The sequence below is a fragment of the Marmota monax genome, unplaced genomic scaffold (genome assembly GCF_021218885.2).
Source record: "Marmota monax isolate L192 unplaced genomic scaffold, Marmota_monax_Labrador192_F-V1.1 WCK01_AAM20220418_F8-fsc00075, whole genome shotgun sequence".
NCBI lineage: Eukaryota > Metazoa > Chordata > Mammalia > Rodentia > Sciuridae > Marmota > Marmota monax.
In genome coordinates, this window is record NW_026694772.1 from 8,704,462 (window position 1) to 8,720,163 (window position 15,702).

At 37.1% G+C, this 15,702-nt stretch overlaps 1 protein-coding gene across 1 annotated transcript in view; it reads left to right on the forward strand.

The window, feature by feature from the left end:
- Positions 1-493: 493 nt before the first annotated feature.
- Positions 494-15,702, forward strand: part of Pcyt1b (phosphate cytidylyltransferase 1B, choline) — a 92,163-nt gene continuing 76,954 nt past the window's right edge. The window contains exon 1 of the mRNA XM_046425301.2: positions 494-863. Coding sequence (XP_046281257.1) covers positions 816-863 — 48 coding nt within the window. The 5' untranslated portion in view covers positions 494-815. The remainder of the gene's footprint in view (positions 864-15,702) is intronic.

A 15,702-nucleotide genomic window follows, 5' to 3' on the forward strand; every position in this document is an offset into this window, starting at 1 on the left:
AGTGGTATAGCTAGATTTTAAAAGAATCTTTTTCTCAGAAAGGCTGGAGCACATGCATATTTAAAGAGTTCTTTTCACATACCCAGTTATCTGAGGGGACGTTACCTTAATAGAAATTATGAAGATTCCACATTGTTAAAATGCACAAATTCATTATCAATGGTGCTTAGAATAACTCTTTGGAAGGAATAAAAATGTTTATTAGAATCAAAGTATATTTGAGTGATTTATTTTCTCCATCTTTATTTTCCTATTTAAAGAAAGTGCTGATTTGTATATTAACACTTCAAGGTTTTGACTACTTTTTTATCTTGGAAAAAAAAAAGAAAATGTTTGTCATTCCGAGAGCATAATCAGTTGAGCCGGCACACAATGACATAGTTAATTCACCAACGGAATTTGTTGCCATAGCTCCAGGGAGGGACAGGGTAGATTAAACAATGGCCTTTTTCACAACTGCAGCTTTCACCACAAGCTGCCTGTCCCCACACAACAGGCCATCATAGCGCCAGTCCAGAGCACAGCAATTGTCAATGAACAACAGTCCAGAGAGGACAAGAGGAGCTTGTGGTAAATAAAGCAAGAGTGTCGGGCAACTTGAATCTCTGCTTATTGAATAACTGGACACTCCTAGTTCCTCCGAGCTCATCTTTAAGCACTGGGCATAGAGAGCTGGCTTGACCTTTGGTCAAGTGTTCTGGTCCAGAACAACAAAAATTTCGCTCAGGGATTCATAAGAACTTGAAAGGGAAGAAGATCCTAGAGAAAAGGGAAAGAGATCAGAGGTAGACATTGTGGGCCACCAGGAATGCACCATGGAAGAGGACACCAAGAACAATTGCACTCCCAAACTCTGGCACAAGGTAATATGTAATCAATTTCTTATTGATTTTTGCCTTTGACATCAAAGTTACTTCAAAGAGTAAAGTCTTCTGTATCTGCTAATATAACAGACCTGTGCTAATTAATAGAGTCCCACTAAAAATGGAAATATATCCATCTTATTAAGGTGATAAAAAAGAAAAACAAAATGTGGCTAATATTTCTTTATCCCCTTACGGAATGTGTAAGCTCCTTGTATAGAGTTAGGCAACAGGAGCCGACTCACTTTCTTAAAAAAATCAGGGACTGGGAGTGTAGCTCAGTGGTAGAGTGTATGCTTAGCATATATGAGACCCTGGGTTTAATTCCAGTGCCAAAGCCAAAAATAAAGTCAATTTATCAATTAAATATGAAGAAATATAGGTAGCCCAAGGCAAAGAATGATGATGTGGGAGCCTGAGGACATTGGAGAAATGTTTTAACAAAATGTTCATTATCTTATAAAATGATGAATTCTCCTAATAACAATGTTCCAAAATTCTTTTTTTTAAATTTTATTTATTCTTTTTAATTATACATTACAGTTCCATGCTATGTGACTACCACATAAATGAGGTTATCTTATGTGGTCTTTAATTTTGGGGATTGTCCAGAGGAATGTGGGTTTGAAGGGTAGCTTTGTTAAATAAAATAAGTTCTAGATGGAGAAAGTTTGGGCAGTGGGACAAAGTTTTAAGGAGAATCTAGATAATGTGAAGAAGAAATTTAAGATCAGAGGCAATCTTCCCAGAAACAGCATGATTTCTCTGGTGTTACAATAGTGAAACGACTTTTACTCCATTAACCTGAAAGGGGTTTCTCAGGCCTTAGGACACGGCCCTATCTTTTCTGTCCCAGAACTCCTTCAAAACCTTCCTGTGTACCTTGGAATGGATATGGATAGCTGCGTTAAGCACCATAGACTTCAGAAAATAACCTGGATCCACATCCACTGGACACTTAAGCTGATGACTGGTAGACTATTTTCCCTAGTTGGTCCCTTTTCAGATAGCCATCATGTTATCTTGGCTTTAGAGAAATTTGCATATTAAAGGTATATGGGTTTATTTTTAATGTTTTTATTAGTGCATTATAGTTGGAGTTCATTTTGACATAATCATACATGCATGGAATATAATCTGCTTCATTTCAGTCCCAGGACTTCCTCTTTCCCTAATCTCTTCCCTTCTCCTCTTCCCTTTCCTCCACTCTCCTTATAGTTATTGTTATTTTAATTAGTGATATATAAATATACATAAAGGTGAAATTAACTATGGTATATTCATATATGTATACAGCATAATTTGGTCAATTTTATCCCACCATTTTATCATTTGTTTTATTCAGTTAATGGGATAATCAGGAGGCATTTAATCATTGATTCATTCTTCATTCAAAAAATAGATTTGAAATGGTATCAAAACAACTAAATTCAGTTCTTGACTAGTGCAGATATAATCAAGATGCTCTTTCCATGTTGGAGTCATGTAGAATCAAATCTGTGCAAATACCACTTTGTACTCTCATACTGTTTATGAACTCAAAAATAGACAAAGGCCTCCAATTTCATGGTCACCCAATAGCATCACTTATCATAATAATGACTGGCATTTTTGGTCCTTAGGTGGCATGCCCTGTTCTAAGTACATTCTATGCCTTGCTTCATGTGATTACGTTCACTGAAAGGGCTCAAGCTCCTAGCCACTGGTCTATTTTGCTAATTTGTGCCTGAGTTCCTCCCTGATAAATGGAATGGGTTTATTTATCCCCCATGGGCAATCAAAATGGATTACATTGTTAATTGTAACAATATTAAAGAAGGGATTATATTAGCATTTTTATCATGTTTCTCAGTTCTCAATGTACTGTACTTTTCTCACACAGGTGATCTCAACTTTTATAAAGTTAACTTTCTGTCAGGGTTTTTGTACACCATGCACTGTTATCCCACACTAACACATGACCATTTCTGGTTATTGCTAATGGTGTGGCTTATCAGCCAATAGTTACAAGCATCATTAAATATTGTATCTGAAAAGTGAGGATAACTATGAATTTAATAGTATTTTAGAGCTTTCTGAGAATGGAAACTCCCTTTAAGTGATAAAGTTGGTTATTTCCTTCCACATATTTAAATTTGGTTAGCACTTATTTGGAAATAGGAGAATGCCCAAACATTATTCCAATTCCTCTTGCCCAAAATCCTGTGAAGTTGATATTATTAATAATCTCATTTTCAAGTGACAAAATTGGAGCTCGTAGAAGTTAATTGTCCAAGGTAGTGCTGAAATTCAGGTTCCTCAAATTAAATTTCACTTTTTCTTTAAACCTGTGTTGTCAAATAAAGTGGGCACTACCACATATGGCTATTGGGCACTAGCCACATATGGCTATTTAAATTTAAATTTGAACAAAATTTGAAATTCTTTTCCTCAGTCACACTAGCCACATTTCAAGTGCTCAACAGCTACACATGACTAGTAACTACCTCATTTGGACAGTGCAATTACAGAATATTCCATAATCATGGAAATTTCTTTTAAACAATATTGCTCAAAATCATAATGTCTCTTTTAGATATGTTGACAAATGTCCTCAAAATATATTTAAGTTTTGTAACAAATAATATAGATTTAAAATCTTATATTAAAATCTCATTCATTTAAAATCTCTCCATTTGCATAGTACAAGTTAACTTTGGTCTGCAAATTAATAATATAGATAAGAGTCAAGGAGACTGTTAAATGCACTTCAGAGACCAAAGATTTTTAAGCACCATCAAATAACTCCAGAAGCACTCACTTAGATGCAAGCAATTGATATGATAATTACACATCATTTTTATTTATTCATTAAAACAGGGATCCCCTAAGGTGCCCTTGTAGGAAATAATGTGGCTAGCCTACTTATTTCTAGTAACCCTTTTGCTATTTCTAAATTCTATGTAAAATCGCTTTATGCTATTGATTTACCTTCCTCTCTTCCTTTGGATCATACAGTAAATTGGTAGCACAACATACTTCCACACTGAAATTTTGACTATCTCAAGATCTAATTCCAAAACCCTCACTTCTCCCCCTATATTCTGTGATTCCTTGGAAGAGGTGCTCCTGTGGACCCAGGATAGTGCCTGGAACATAGTAGGAATTAGCTAAATATCTGTTGATTGACAGTTCTTCCAAGATACCATTTACTGAAGTGGACTCGGATTTTCTACAGAGAATACATGAATCAAATGGAAAAATATCTTCTGTTTTTTTCTTCCTCCTTTATCAGTCTTTGTTCCCAAGTCTTCATGGTAAGATAAGGACTTCCCATTTGTGAGAAAGAGATGACTTCTGGGCATTCAGGTGGGAAGGGAGGGGCATGTGATCTGGTCTATGGATTTGGAAACTACATCTGCCAGCTTTTTCAGAGGGGAGAGCTGGGCATCAAATATGGTGCCTTCCCAAGGCACCAGTCATCAGTTAGCTCCATTAGTCCTAAAACACCATGTTGAGTGCATTTGCTGGTACTGTGCTGGTTCTAGGTAATAAACATGATAGAAGAGAGAATTTCGACTTGTTTAGAGAAGAATGAAGGTGGGACATGTAGCTCAGTTGGTAGAGTGCTTGCCTCAAATGCACAAGGTCCTGGATTCAATCCCCAGCACCAAAAAAAAAAAAAAAAGATAGGAATTATACTTGTGGTTTTATTTGTTTGCAGTGCTGGGATCAAACCCAGGATCTTGGGTATAGTAGGTAAGCACTTTACCACTGAGCTACACCTCCAGACTGAAACTTGTATGTCTAAATCCTTAGCTGAGGTGATTTCTTACAGCCTATTGAGACCCATCATACTAAACATTAATGCATTTTTAGCAAAAATAAAACCCAATTCCTCAGCTTAGTTGTAAGTTTCAAAGAACATGATTTGTTGCTTTCTTGTCTTCCATAAGGAAAATTTCTAGCCTACGGGGCCATAATCAGAGAAAGAAAAATTCATAGAAACAATGTAAATACACATTAAATATTTAAGATTTTATTTTATTCTAACAACTTAGAATGCTCAGATTTATGAAGCTGAGCATTTTTAAGCCACCTAAAGGAAAAGTAGTTCCATTTTTACTTTTTGTTCCAAAGCATCATTAAACCTTCTTTCCTCTCATCTCTAATTCCTGACCATGATTACAGGAACAGGCTTCTATTTGTACAGCCTTCTCCTAACTCAACATAGTCTTTGTGTCCTTCTAAAGGGTCACAAATCCTCTTAATTCAATTAGCAAATATATGATCACTGCCAGAGGTTTCTCTTCTGACACTTCTCCCCTCTGAATATGGACAGGTAGAGCACAACCTGCCCCAGGTTTTAGAACATTTTAAAATTCTGTGTCTTTCCATGAATGACAAATCACCCCACCCCCATATACCTGAGAGAGAGAAAGAGATAAAGAATTTTAAAAATTGGAAAGTATGGTCCAGGACCAAGAGAAACATAATATCTGTTTCAAATATGTTTTCCTTAGTTCCATTGATTCAAGTCATAAATAAAAGCACAGAGTAATTTACATGATAATTTCTTTTGAAAACAATGACCAACATACCTCGCATATATTTTTTATTTAATTTTTTTCATTGGTGTATACTTTGTTTTTGTTTTGAGGATGGAACTCAAGCCTTCCTGCATGCTAAACATGTGTTGTACCACTGAGCTACATCTGCTACCCTAAAGCAATCTTTTAAAAGTTTGTTCTACATATATATTCTTGTTCTAGATGTTCTTTTTTTTTTTTTGAGAGAGAGAGAGAGAGAGAGAGAGAGAGAAAATGAGAATATGAATCTTTTTTGTAGATGGACACAACACAATGCCTTTATTTTTATGTGGTGCTGAGAATTGAACCCGGGTCCCACCCGTCCTAGGGGAGCACTCTACCGCTGAGCCACAATTCCAGGCCCTCTAGATGTTCTTAAGAATGGAAACTATCTCATTCATCTTGGATGCATGGCTTCTGGGGGTGCTTAGTAAATGTTTTTTGAATGAGTGAAAGGAATTTAATCACTATTTATTCTGTACCTTTCTTGTCCAGGGAATCCTGAGTTTGTCCATCTAGGATTACCTCCAGGTCATCTAGGAGAATGAATGAGTTTCAGTCTAGCCTTTGAAGCACGATTCAATGTTAGGTGGACCAACTTCCACTTGACTCCAGACTCTAAATTGATTAACATTGCCATTAGCACTAGTAACAAAGATGTTACAAGGCTCTCTTATTCAATCCCTGCCAGTCTTCTAGGATTGCTATAGGTTTGTGATATTTAATGACTGGGAAGGACTGGCTCAGAGATACAACAGATGGCAGGTTCACCTTTTACAACTCTTTCTCAGCTTATCCAGAGGGGCAGGAGCTGGACACATCAAAGAGAGATGGTTAGGACTTATACATATTATCTGAATTCTTTCTCATGTGGCTGCTACACCTTTATCTAAGGGTAAATTTAAGTACAAAGGGTGTCAATTTAGGTACTTTCTTAAATATTACAAATAATTCAAGATAAATAATGAAGAACTGGGCACAACAGTGCACACATGTGATCCCAACAGCCTGGAAGGCTGAGTCAGGAGGATCACAAGTTCAAAGTCAGCCTCAGCAATTTAGTGAGACCTCATCTTAAAATAATAAATAAAAAAGGGCTGATGATGTGGCTCAGTGGTCGAGTGCCTGTGGGTTCAATCCCTAATACCAAAAATGGAGAATTAATAAAAGCTTTGTAAGATTTTCTCTGTTATTCATTGAAAAATAGAATAATTATAATAGAGATTCATTTAAAAATGATAAATACTACATTAAACATCTTATTTAAATATAAAATATATTACTAATTTGACAGTCCTTTGATTGGGCTGCTGATTAGAGCTCTGTGTTATCTCTTTTCCTTTTCTTTTTTTTTCTAGTACTGGGGATTGAACCCAGGACCTTGTGCATGATAGGCAAACATTCTACCACTGAGCTACACCCCTAACCCTCTCTGTATTATCTTTATTCATTAGGCATACAGAAACATATTGCCTATTAGTTCTGGTTTTATTCTAATTGGAATGAAAACTTAAGATACTTTCAAAACACTCTGCCTATAGAAGCCTAGATTTTTTTCCAGTTTAGTCTCCTAGCTTTTACAGTTGTCTTGACCTCAAAAAGCAAGTCAACAGCAATTTTTAAAGGTCACATAATTACATATACTCTTTCTAAAACAATTTAGCTTCTTAAAACAAGACACATTTGAAAGACACAACTCACATTTAAGGTATACAAATCAATATTTTTAGTATATTCATGGGGTTATACAAACATCGCCACGATTTTAGAATAGACTACTGTCATCATCCCATAGAAGAAACCTCATACCCACTATCAGTCATTCCCCACATACCTCCTCCTATGCTCCCAACAGCAGGTAAACCACTAATCTACTTTCTGTTATAGGTATTTACCCATTCTGGATGTTTTGAAATCAAGGGAAAACCAGAATAAACCCTCTAGGCTAAACTCATTTGACCTGCTCTTAGTTAACTTCCAGTCACCGTTTATCATGCCTCAGAATATAAATATCCACAAGGCCAAATCTTGGTGGGTAGATTTGAGACTTGGGTCTCTTGTCTCTTCACAATTGGTTGCCTTGTGAATTAACTTTCTTTTTTGCAAAACTCTTTGTTTCATAGATTGGCATATTTCATGGTGAGTAAAATGACCTGGTTCAGTAACAATTTCATATAAGTACAATTATATAACGTAGTCTTTTGTATTTGGCTTCTTTGGCTTAGCATATGATTTTAAGATTCACACATGTTGTAGCATGTATCAGTACTTGGTTCCCATTTATGGCCAAATAACATTCCATTGTGTGGATATATCACAATTTGTTTCCCCATTCATTAGTTGATGGACATTTGTGTTGTTTCCACTTTTTACTTATCATGAATAATGCTTCTTACGATATTCACATACAAGTCTTGTTTGTGAACCACAAACAAGACTTGTATGTGAATATCTTGGTGTAAAACTAGGAATGGAATTAGTAGGTCTAATGGTAACTCTATTTTTTAACTTTTTGAGGAAGTGCCAAACTGCTTTCCAAAAAGGCTGCACTATTTTACATTCCCCTCCAGCAATCCACGAGAGTTCCAACTTTTCAATTCTCACTAATACTTGTTATTTTCCAGGGTTTGTTTGTTTTTGTACTGGGAATTGTACATAAGGGGCACTTTGCCACTGAGCTACATCTCCAGCCCTTTTTATTTTTTGAAACAGGATCTTTACAAGTTGCTCAGGGCCTTGCTGAATTGCTGAGGCTGACCTCGAATTTGTGATCCTCCTGCCTCAGCCTCATGAGTTGCTGGGATTGTGGGCATAAGCCATGGTGCCCAGCTACTTTCCAGATTTTAAAAATGTCCTAGTGGGGGCTGGGGTTGTAGCTTAGTGGTAAAGCACTTAAGCATGTATGAGGCACTGGGTTCAATCCTCTCCACTGCATAAAAATAAATTTAAAAATAAAGGTATGTGTCCATCTACAACTAATAAAATATTTTTTAAAAATGTCCTAGTGGGTGTGAAGTGATATGTTATTGTGGTTTTGATTTGCATTTCCCTAATGGCTAATGATGAGCATTTTCATGTGGTTACTGGCCATTTGTACATCTTCTTTGGAGAAATGTCTACTTAAATCCTTTGAATAGAGGGGTGCAGTGGTACATGCCTGTAATCCAAGTGGCTCAGGAGGCTAAGGCAGGAGGATCGCAAGTTCAAAGCCAGCCTCAGTAATGGTGAGGTGCTAAGCAATTCAGTGAGACCCTATCTCCAAATAGAATGCAAAATAAAGCTATGGATGTGGCTCAGTGGTTGAGTGCCCCTGAGTTCAATCCCTGGTACCCCCTGCAAAAAAAAAAAAAATCCTTTAACTATTTTGACTTGTGTCATTTATCCCAAAGACCCATCTTGGTCCTAAAGCAGGGTTTTTAAACCTCATCATTATTGATATTTTCAGTTGCAAAATTCCTTGTGGAGGCTGGCTTGAGCAATGTAGGATGTTTAGTAGCATCCCTGGCCTCTATTCACCAGATGCTAGTAGCAATGCCCACATAGTAATCAAACTATCTCCAGACATTGCAAAATAACTCTTGTGGTGTTTGTGGGGAAATCTCCTGTAATCAAAACCACTGCTATAAATGATCCTTCTGAAAAACTTAGAAACATAACTCAGTTTCAGTGGAATAGTAGAGATAGAAGCCAGTCTGAGTGGGTTGAAGATGATATAAAAATGTAAAAAAGTGAATAGATCCTATGAATATGAACTGCCCTTCCCAAATCTGATTGTTCATGAGTTAACTGACCATATAAGAGATAAATATCAAGGCACAAATGAGAATAAGTTGATATTATGAAATAAACAATAGTTTAACACAACAAAATAAAGGAGTTATAAGACAATATATGAAACAATCTAGAAATGATATGGTTTCTAAGAAGGAAAATTCACTGTGAGCTGGTCTTTGGGGCAGAACTTAACCCTCCCATGCATGAAGTACAAATAACTGTTAGGCAAGCTCTTGGTTTCATTTATCATGCTAGTCTCATCTCTTATTGGACACATCTGTATATCTATCTTAGACACAGATTTCATAGTTTCAAGGAATGGCACTCACTAAGTTAGCTCTTTCAGAAGGGTGATTTCTGGGGTGGAGAATGCAAAGGATTATCTTATAAAATCCACAGAAAGCTGAAAAGCATGCCTCAGCAAAAACAAGAATCAGGGCAGCTTTGAGAAGCCCTCAGAAGGGACATTCACTCCATTTATTCTAATACTTTGCCTACAGCTCAGCTCTTGACCCATTTAGCGTCCATCTGTTCTTCTTATTCTTTTTGTGTGTATGTGATACTGGGGACTAAACCCAGGAACATTCCACCTCCAAGCTATATCCCAGTCCATTTTTTAAAAAATTTATTTTGACATAGTCTCACTAAGTTGCCCAAGATGGCCTCAAACTTGAGATCCTCTTGCTTCAGCTTCCTGAGTTGATGGTATGCACCACTGCACCCCACTCTTATTCATGAATGAAGAAATATGAAGATATGAGAAACTACTGAAAAAGCAATGACTTGGTGCTCTCCCTCTTTTGAGACCAGGTTTCACTGTGTTGCCCAGGCTGGTCTTAAACTCCTAGACTCGAGCAATCTTTTGACTTCAACCTCCCAAGTAGCTGGACTACAGGGACATGCCACAATGTCCAGGTTGACTCTCTTAATCAGGTGTCCCAACACAATTTTCCTGGGCTAAGGGGTAAAGCAGTTTTCATAAAAGGGTAGGGTGTGATGACAGAGAAATAAAGAAATAGGGCCATATCATAGATCCTTAAGAAATTCTAATTCCATAGAGATTTTCTCCATTCCCCACCCCCACCATTATCTTCTAAAATATTTACTGCCCCTCAAAACACACAAAACACCTCACAAAACACCTATGGTTTGCCAACTAAATACACAGTTATCACCACTAATCTCTTTGCTTCAGTCCACGTAGCACTGTGGGGGTTTTTTGTTTTGTTTTTGGATACTGGGAATTGAATCCAGGACTCTACACATGCTAGGTAGGTGTTCTGTCACTGAACTATATCCCCAGCCCAACAGCACTGTGTTTTTGACTTCAAGTTCCCTGACTTCAGAAACAGGATGGAGGACAAATTGCACATAGTTGTTTCTATTTAATACTGATAGTAGGCAGACATCATCTAAATGGAGATGGGAAGAGAAATATAATACATATGGGGAGTAGTGTCTGAATCTGCTTTATCCCAATTGTCCCCATAGTTGGGAACAAAGACTATATAGAGTTGTCAGGAGATGATACTTTTCACTAGTTAATAAAGAGATGCCCTGCCTTCGCAGTCTATTAATTAAGAAGATAATCAGTGCAAGCTTGGAGTTTGGTATTTGAAACTCAAAGGCAATAAGATCAGAACACTACTCAGATTTTTTTCTTCATAAAGAAATGAATAACAAATTAGGGCCTCAGAATTAGAGTAATCACATTTTGAATGATTTCTCCTGAGCATGCTTTTAATAACCTGTATGTGTTGGGTAAGAAGAACAAAGAAAGGCAAAGTTAATTACTCAGGAAAAACTTCATCAACGAATTTTGGTCACCTTACCCTAGGGTTTCTCAACCTTGCTACTACTGATATTTTGGATTAGACAATTTTTTGTTGTAGGATTGTCCTGTGCATGGTAGGATGCTTAACAGCATTCTGGTCTCTAACCATTAGATACCAGGAGTACCCCTCCAAGTTGTGACAACCAAAAATGTCTCCAGACACTTAAAAATGTCCCCTGTGGGGAAAAAAATCACCATTATTGTAAACTACTGAATTAAATACTACCTTCCTTCTCACTCCCTAGCCTCTAGGGCCTTCTAGGTTTTGCTGTTTGAAACCCTCAGAACAAACCAGGTGAGATGGCACACACCTATAATCCCAGTAACTTGGGAGGCTGAGACAGGACATTTGCAAGTTTGAGACCAGCCTCAGCAAATTAGCAAGGCCCTCAGCATCTTAGTGAGACCCTGTCTCAACATTTAAAAAAAAAAAATAAAGAGGTGGCCAGGATGTAGCTCAGTGGCAAAGCGCCCCATGTTTAATCCCAGTACCTAAAATAAAATAAAATAAATCCTCAGAACAAAACATCTCATACTAATGCCACCTATATTTTTCAGGGAATTATTTGAAAACAAACTGAGTGGATCAAAATGATTTATCTGGATAACAGAAGGGTCTCATTGCCTTTCTGTATTGAAAAGTAGTAGACAACAAGAACAAAGGAAGATCTAATGAAAGTATTTATTTGAGGCAAACATTTGACTTATATTTAATGTCCACAAAATCCTTAGGTGCATTATTAGCCTTATTTTATTGTGGAGAAAACTGAGGCTAAAAGAGGTCAAAACATTTGCTCAAGAACACAGTTTTTTTAATTTTGTGGTGGAGGTAGAAGCCTGACATCATGCATTTATGCATATTGCCTGAGTTTAGGTACTTAAATTGCCAGATGCTAAATAAACCAAGGTGACCACTTTTTTTAAAAAAATATAATTTTGGGGGCTGGGGCTGTAGCTCAGTGGCAGAGCATTTGCCTAACATGTGTGAGGCACTGGGTTCGATCCTTAGCACCACATAAAAATGAAACAAATAAAGTAAAAGCATGCTGTCCATCTACAACCACACAAAAATTTATATATATATATATATATATATATATATATATATAAATAAAAATAAAATTTTTCAGGGGTTGAGGTTGTGGCTCAGTGGTAGAGCACCTGCCTGGCATGTGTGAGGCATCAGGTTCAATCCTCAGCACCACATAAAAATAAATAAGATAAAGGTATTGTGACCATATACAACTAAAATAAAAATTTTAAAAATATATAATTTTTCTTTTTTTAAATATAATTTTTCTTATGGAGAGTTTCTGATACAAAATTAGACAAAATAATACATTGCCATTTGAACTACTCACATACTCCCCACCTCGCCTCAACAGTGATCAACTCATGACCAATGTTGCCTCAACATTACTGACATTTGGGGTGGTATAATTTTTTGTTGTGACATGCACACACACAAGGCCAGGCCAGGCCAAGGTCTGACTGATTCGACTGGCAAAAGTACAACAAGTCACTTTTAGATTCAGACAGTTTATTACTTACATAGACAGCAAAAGAAACAGTAGCTAATGCTGCCAGTTTCTCATAGTCTTATCTTCACACACTGAAAAAGATAACACTGAAACAAAATGGGCCAGATGACTCCCACACCCATTGCTCAGGGGCCCACTGTAGGCCACAAGTAAGTGGATTTCTATCTATAACTGTATACTGAGAGGAGCAGGGTAGGTACCCCCCTCTCCCAACAGAATGGAAGGGGTGATTAGAAACTACCTCATAACAGCATTTCAAGGGAGATAAGGAAGGGTGTGAGAGATGGCCCTGAAACAACTCCTCACAGGCCTTCCATTCTTTTCTGTGCCAGGAGGATCACATTCTCCAGCACTCACATGAACTGTACCTCAAGCCTCTGCCTGCATGACCCAAAGTTGTCAGAGGTCCAGGCAGGGCCAACCCCCTCTAGTGGAGGAGTGCCTTGTGCATTATAGGATGCTTAGCTGTGGCCTTCACTCACTAAATGCCCGCAGCACCATCCTTCAAGTTGTAACAAACAAAAATGCCTCCAGATACTACTAAATTTATTTTGGGGAAAAATTGCACCCAATTGAGAATCACTGATCTAGAGCTATATCCACTGCCCACATCCAAACAATATATTTCATGTGCAAATACTACAGTATATACTTTTTTTTTTTTCAGTACTGGGGATTGAACCAAGGGATAGTCTACCAATGAGCTACATCCCTGGTCCTTTTAGTTTTTATTTATTTATTTAATTTGGTATGGGCTTGAATCCAGGGGTGCTTAACCACTGAGACAAATCCCTAACCCTTTTATTTTTTTAGTTTGAGACAGGGTCTCACTAAGTTACTGAGGCTGGTCCTGAACTTGAAATCCTTCTGCCTCTGTCTCCCGAGTCACTGGGATTACAGGTGTGTACCACTGTGCCTAACTACAGTATATACTTCTAAAAATTGGAAAATATAAACATAATAATACCATTATTATACCCCCCAAATTAACAATTTCTTCATGTATTCAGAAATTGTTCAGATTCTAATTGCCTCACAAATGATGTTTTTATAGTGTTTGAATTGGGATACTAATAACATACCCACACATTATGACTAATTGATGGTTTTTAAATCTCAATCCATAGGTTTCTTGCACATTTTTTTTTGGTTGAAGAAACAAAGTTTTTCCTATAGAGCTTCTCACAACTTTGATTTTACTGATTGCTTCCCCATTGTGTTAAAATATGTTTTATTCCTTCTGTATTTTTTGTAATTTAGTCTCAGATCAAGAGGTGGGATCAAAGCCAGGTTCTATTTACTTGAAAGACATATTTCATACATAGTGCAGAAGTCCAAAATATTTAGGGTGGTCTTTTTGTCATCTTATAAGTGGTTAATGCTCAGAGCATAGATCTAATCATTCATTGGGGGTTAGGAAGCAGGGATAATTCATTACGTTCTTCATTATTTTCTTATCTGCTTCATTACTCATTCTGAGATACTCCTATTTAGACAGTTTGTATAGGAAAGGTAAGATGAATGTCTGATTCCTTCTCTGTAGTTTCCAGTTTTCAAAGTAATGCATTTGTTTTCTAGAACCCACCAAAGTTTTAGGGGTTCTCCCCCACCTATAGTACTGTGAACTCATGGGCTTAAATATATCTAATGGGTTTCAGTCCATTGCAGTTCTTATCCTTATTGATACCTAAACTTTCCATCTTTCACAGGAATCTCTTCAAGATGTCTCATAAGTCCTTTTGACAATTTCTGTCATTTTAAAAAAGTATACACACACACACACACACACACAAAGTATTGTTATATCCACAGTCTTACTTGGTAAACCCCTGTACTTACTATATTTTTATAATTTCTTTACAACGGTATTAAAGCATGAACCTCAGGCAACATCTGCCAACTTGATCAAAATTCAAATTGAGGGAACTTACTTGACCTACTGAGTTAGATCCTCTGGGCCCTAGAAAACTATGGTTAACAAATGCTACAGGTGGTTTCTATGCACATTAAAGCTCTAGAACCTTTGCTCTACAATAATTTACTTCAGAGCCTAATTTTGGGTATCTAATGTTTTCCACTTTAAGACAGGGTCACAAGGATTATCTCATCCCCTTTAAGAATCTCCCACCACAATAGGCCACTCTCTGTTCTTATTCCTTCCAAACACATCTTGGAAGGAAGTGTTTCTGATATTTTTGAAACAACTATAAGTCAATGAATGTTTGACATGTTTATGACAAATCTAAATTATACCTCTTTGGATCTAACAATTTAGATATAATAACTGGTTCTCAGTTATTGATTAGTTGAGTTGTCATGATGGAAATTTCAAAAGACTTATTCCAAACGTTTTTTTGTTTGTTTGTTTGTTTGGTGGGGGAGTACCTGGGATTGAACTCAGGGGCACTCGACCACTGAGACACATCCCCAGCCCTATTTTGTATTTAGAGACAGGGTATCACTGAGTTGCTTAGCACCTTCCTTTGCAGAGGCTGACTTTGAACTCTCAATCCTCCCATCTCAGCCTCCTGAGCCACTGGGATTACAGGCACCTGGCCCAAATGTGTTTTGAACAATGATGATATTACATGTGCTAGGGACTGCTATGGTTCACTGCTCATGGTTTTACTCCTTTTGAGTTTCTATGGTTGAGTGGTAGTATAAGTTTATTCAAACCATTTTGAATAAAGTATTATTTTTCTTTGAAGCTGTGCTTATCTCATGCTGTCTTGATTACTTAGGAGAATATTTTACTATAAAAGGATGGTTTCTGAGGAGGCCCATTGGCTACATTACTCTCAAGTACCTGTGGGTGAGCCATTTGACATAGTCTCTCACCTGGCACTTTAGTAGTAGACTAGGTGTGTAAAAGGATTGTATTTGGACATATTGAAGGTTTTTACCTAGCCAGTTTCTTGGGACACATACACAAATAAGGCTTCTCTTGATGCAAACAAAATTGTCTTGAAAAAAAGCATTGTTTGGGGATCAAAATCCATATGTTAATAAAGTCTCTTATCTGTGCTTTACCACAGTGGTTCTGAACTTTTAAAAGTCCTGATGCTGCACCCCGGCTCAATGAGACCAGAATCTGTAGGGTGTAGAAACTAGGACTCAGTGAT